This window comes from Lolium rigidum, chromosome 3 (genome assembly GCF_022539505.1).
Source record: "Lolium rigidum isolate FL_2022 chromosome 3, APGP_CSIRO_Lrig_0.1, whole genome shotgun sequence".
In the NCBI taxonomy this organism is placed as follows: Eukaryota; Viridiplantae; Streptophyta; class Magnoliopsida; order Poales; family Poaceae; genus Lolium; species Lolium rigidum.
The window spans coordinates 213244829-213249470 of NC_061510.1; the positions used below are offsets into that span (position 1 = coordinate 213244829).

The 4642-nt window shown below is 38.4% G+C and overlaps 1 protein-coding gene across 1 annotated transcript; it reads left to right on the plus strand.

Moving 5' to 3' along the window:
- Positions 1 to 226: 226 nt before the first annotated feature.
- On the plus strand, positions 227 to 4217 carry LOC124698934 (putative protease Do-like 14). Its single transcript, XM_047231323.1, has 10 exons — positions 227 to 353; positions 439 to 590; positions 1601 to 1873; positions 1954 to 2081; positions 2568 to 2685; positions 2755 to 2847; positions 2938 to 3015; positions 3116 to 3203; positions 3885 to 3941; positions 4097 to 4217. The coding sequence occupies exons 1-10, from the start codon at positions 239 to 241 to the stop codon at positions 4117 to 4119; spliced, it is 1125 nt and encodes a 374-aa protein (XP_047087279.1). The 5' UTR covers positions 227 to 238; the 3' UTR covers positions 4120 to 4217.
- The last annotated feature ends 425 nt before the right edge of the window (positions 4218 to 4642 follow it).

The following is a 4642-nucleotide window of genomic DNA, read 5'->3' on the forward strand; positions in this document are numbered from 1 at the left end:
CATAAGAGCTCACAGCACTACCCTGGTGGGTGAAAGGGAAGTCTTTTCAATGTAAAACCACGCTAGTTCTATAAATCTTAATTCTTTTCTCTTCTGCACCTCAATGAACGGTCATCATCTATGCTTGTATGTATATTTACTTGTGTAAAAATCCGACTTTTCTCTCTTGCATCTTATTGGTTACTTACCCTCTGCATATCTACTTGTAGGTCGCAGAATGAAACTGCCAACGCTTGATATGAACATACCTTTTTCCTTCCTGGATAAAGAGAAGATGGTCCCTATCCGTGCAACTGCAACAAAGACAATCCTCAGTGCTGCAAAATCTGTTCTAGCACTTTCGTCCTTTATAGGTATACAATATCCCGTCGGTCCGTCTGTTGCTTAGCAGCGCTCCACAAGTTGCTCTTGTCAGCTAATGTGTAAATGCATCCGCAGGTGATAGGCAATTACCACGGTGCTCTGGTTTCCTCATTGAGTGGGATGCGGCAAGGAAAGAAGGCATTGTTGTGACAAGTGCTGATTTAATCTGCTCAAGTAAATCCATGGATGACTGGTCTGGCAAAGATGTACATTGTCGTAATGCTAAGGTGAGCTGTTAAATGATTGTGCATTTGTTTCTCAAGAATATTTAAGAGGCAGTTGCAACATTAATAACCCTTCCTAGCAGAGAACACCGTGAGGACAGTTTTACCCCCCAAAAAAACTAATCCACACTAGGAGTAAAAGTAGCAATGTGCACACCGGCCAATCTCCATTGTGCATGCTTCTCTTTCACTTGATTCACAAAGTTCTGCATGTTGAGCTGTTGATATCTGAAGAGAGGAAATACTTTTATTGCGAGGGTGTTGTTAAAGTATTTCAAGCAGTAACTCTTGAGAAGTCCATTACAATCGTTTAGTAAATAAGATTTGTTGTTGCAGCCACTTTAACCAGTATAATTTGTGCACCCAGGGAGCACTGGTGCTTTTCATCCTGGCAATTTATTTGCCACTACATCAATGAAACACTGTAGTTTCTCCCTTTCTAAGTTCCCATAGTAGGAGGCAGTCCTGGATATTGCTAGGAAAGACACAGAAGCACAATTTGAATATTGGCCGGTTTTAGTATGTTTTGATTCTCGATAATGAATGGAGTGACTGAGGATTTGCTGAATATTTTGCAAAGCCCAACTTCAAGATCTTATATAAGTTGATTGCCAGATAAAATGATGCTATGTTATGGATCTCGTAATGCCAGTGCCTGCACTTCTTGCAACTGGCTTGCCTTATTGATCATTAGGTTGAGGACATTGATAGTGTTATTGGTGATAACGAATATTGATGGTCCAGAATTTCTGTTCAACATGATCAAGTTGCTCACTGCCAAACATAGAACACTTTTGACTTGTCTGCTTTTGCAAAATCTTTAGTTGGTACAACTTTGGAGTAGCTTGAATAACTCACTAATAGTCGCATATAAATGGGATATGTTTGGCTTCTTTATATAACCTAGAAAATGATTTGCACTTATGCCAAGAATGATTGTGGTTTTGCGTGGATGGTGTTTTTGTAGCCATCTCCAAAATGTGATGTAATAGTATCTGCAACTGCTGTTTCAGGTTTATGTTCACTTGCTGGACAATACTACTGTAGAAGGCTGCTTGATCTACTTCCAGACAGACTACAATCTTGCTTTCTTCAAGATTTCAGTCGATCAACATCTGCAATTACTACATCTTTTAAATCAGAGACTGGAATACGCTCAGGCGGTTTTCTTGCTTGGAAGAGACGAAAGTTTGTATCTGGGCATAGGTCATGGCAGGGTTCTGTGTTGTGATCCAAACTTGGCCAATCGTCATCACTATATGAATGTGGATGGTACAGCTCCTGAGGTACAGCATGTGGATTATTTCCCTACATTAAGTTGTCATTGTTGATTTTTTTTCTGACTTCAGTGTTGTGAATGTCGCAGTGTGTGACTGGAGGGCCGGCTATTGATTATAATGGAGAGGTTGTGGGAATGGCCAGCTTGTATGCTAGACAGGCTATTATACCTTCTTTCATCATATTCAAGTGCTGGCATTTTTGGAAAAGATTTAAGTATGTTATCCTTTCAGCTCTATTATTCTGCAGTATTGGAGTTTTTTTTATTCTTGCTGTGAAAGTTGGAGTTTACCTAATCTAGGTAGGTAAATTAGAAGAAAAATAGTCATGGCAATCCCCATTTCTCATCCATAACTTTTACTCTTATTGGTTTTCCTATATTTTCTGTTACCACATTTAAAAAGCATAAATTAACTCAGCTATGTGATTGTTGTCATGTTTTATGTGTGTAACAAAAAATTGCATGTTTTAATATATGGTGTAAGAAGGGGTGGAATGGCGACTGTAGTAGGTTGGGCATATCAAAACAGATCATCTGATTTTTATTATTTTAACTTCATTTGATATATAAGTTCTGTATTTTGGTTCAACTTTGAACTTGTAGCCTTGTAGGCATACTTCCAAGTTCCAACCAATATGGCTCATTCAAGGGTTGTACAGCCATATCCCTATTAAATGGTGATTAATGATTATTTTGTACAGCTGCATCCCTCGGCCTCATCTTGGGTTGAAGTTTTCGTCCATTAAGTTCCGAAGCGTTCCTCAGATAGATAAAATATCACGTGATTGTAAGATTGAGGATGGCCTTATTGTTCAGGAGGTATATAGTGTATACTAGTATTGCTTACCTTATCATGCATATTTTTGTAATCGCTGTAAATTTAATTAGGTATCAGAAGAATCTATTGCTGAGGGACTTGGAGTTAGAATTGGTGATATTGTTACATCTTTCAATGGAGAGTGCATTTCTGATACAGTTGAGGTAGGATTATCATGGATTAAATGAAGATAAATCATGTTTACGTTATAGTATGTTTATGTTGCTGGTTTATATATTTTGTGCTGTTATCAGCTGGAAAGTATGTTACTGAGCATGTCTGAAGCCCATTTTGACCAAGGAAATCGCCTTAATTCCAAAATGAATGTTAATGTAAGTTTACCTTTGCGTTTTAGTTTTATTTCATGCCCTTCATACAGTTTGATAATTATCGAATTGTTTACTCTAATGAATATAATATTTTATGCTACAGATTGGTGTATTTCATATGAGCAATCGTGCTCAAAGGGACATATCGTTATCAGTAAATGTATCCGACAAGGGGGAAGTGGTTTTAAGACGTATGCATCTCTGCTTTTATTCCCACTGTCCAAATTTGAGCCTCCGTTTATTAACTTAGTTCTTTTGTAGATGATTTGTGGATTAGTTCAAACTCATAAATAACAAATGTCAGTTGCGCCATAGATTACCCAAACATTTCCGCGGTGTCAATTTTTGTACTTTGGTTACATTAGACTCGCCTTATATTTTAGGAAGATGGGACTAGGAGTACTTTTTGGTGAATGGCGCCATGCGCGCCGTGCACTTTTGGGAAGTTCTATTTTTAAACGGATTTGGAAGCTGTAGAACATTTGTCGCTAATGGACTATTATATTATCATTCTTGTTTTCCAACAGTCAGGGAATGAGAAGTATACCTCTGGCAACTGGCATGCACCGATTTACAGTTTTTTTATTAGAAGCCCAGCATATGACCCCCTGCGCAAATTTTGAATTCTAGTTAGTGAACATATATTGCCATGCAGTTTTTTTTTAATCAATTAATAGAAAAACCCCAAAGCAGTTGGGTCGCTGTTTGAGTTTTTGGTCTCTATACTAAAATTGAGATATTACTATTTGGAGGGATGATGGTAAAGCTGTGGACTATTGTTTCTTTTTAATTCATGTATTCGTATTTGGCTCCATTTGCATAAGAATCAATATAGTTTGTTTGACAAATAAATGCCTTTTATTATTGCCTAGGTTCTTATCTTGTCAACCCCCCTTCTGGACAAGAGCTTCCAGTTCCACCCTGCCGAGGCAAGTGATTATTGCTATTTTTTTATTATAATTTCTGATGCTTGATGATTTTGTGCAAGAATTTATAGGGTATAATAGAATTCAAGACAGAATGGCTACGATGGTGATCCTGACTTTGAATGTATTTGTTTGGTTTGTGACTTTTCTGGATGCAGTTCAACGCTGGCTATGCTATTGAAGGATGTGAGCCTGTAGGCCAATCTTGCTTCTTGATGCAATCTACGCTGGCTATCCTATTCCTACATAAGGATGATTTATCTGAAATACCTCATGTTGATTTCCTACGTTCATAATTAGCTTAAAGAAAATTTATGACATGTTCGTTGGGATGATTTAGAACTTTTATACTATGCCATCACTGTGTATGAGTGGTCCTGTTGAAGTATTCTCTCTGTATAGCTGTAGATGAGACGTATGTAAGGGCTTGTAACAATGTTCCCTAGTCTTTAGCATAGATAAGTATTGGTGCTAGAGTAGCGGAGTGGCCAGGCCCTCAACGGCACGATCTCATGCACGATCGCCTGCCTCCTGTATATGTATGTGAGACACCTGAAATGGAAGTCAGTGATTGAGCGCCATTATTCAGTTTGGTATCAGAGCTCCAGTTCTCTCTTTCTCTCTGCCCGTCCCTTCCCCTCTCTCTCAATGGCGGATTCTGATGGTGAGACCACACCCTCTCGACACCTTGCTAACACATCCGT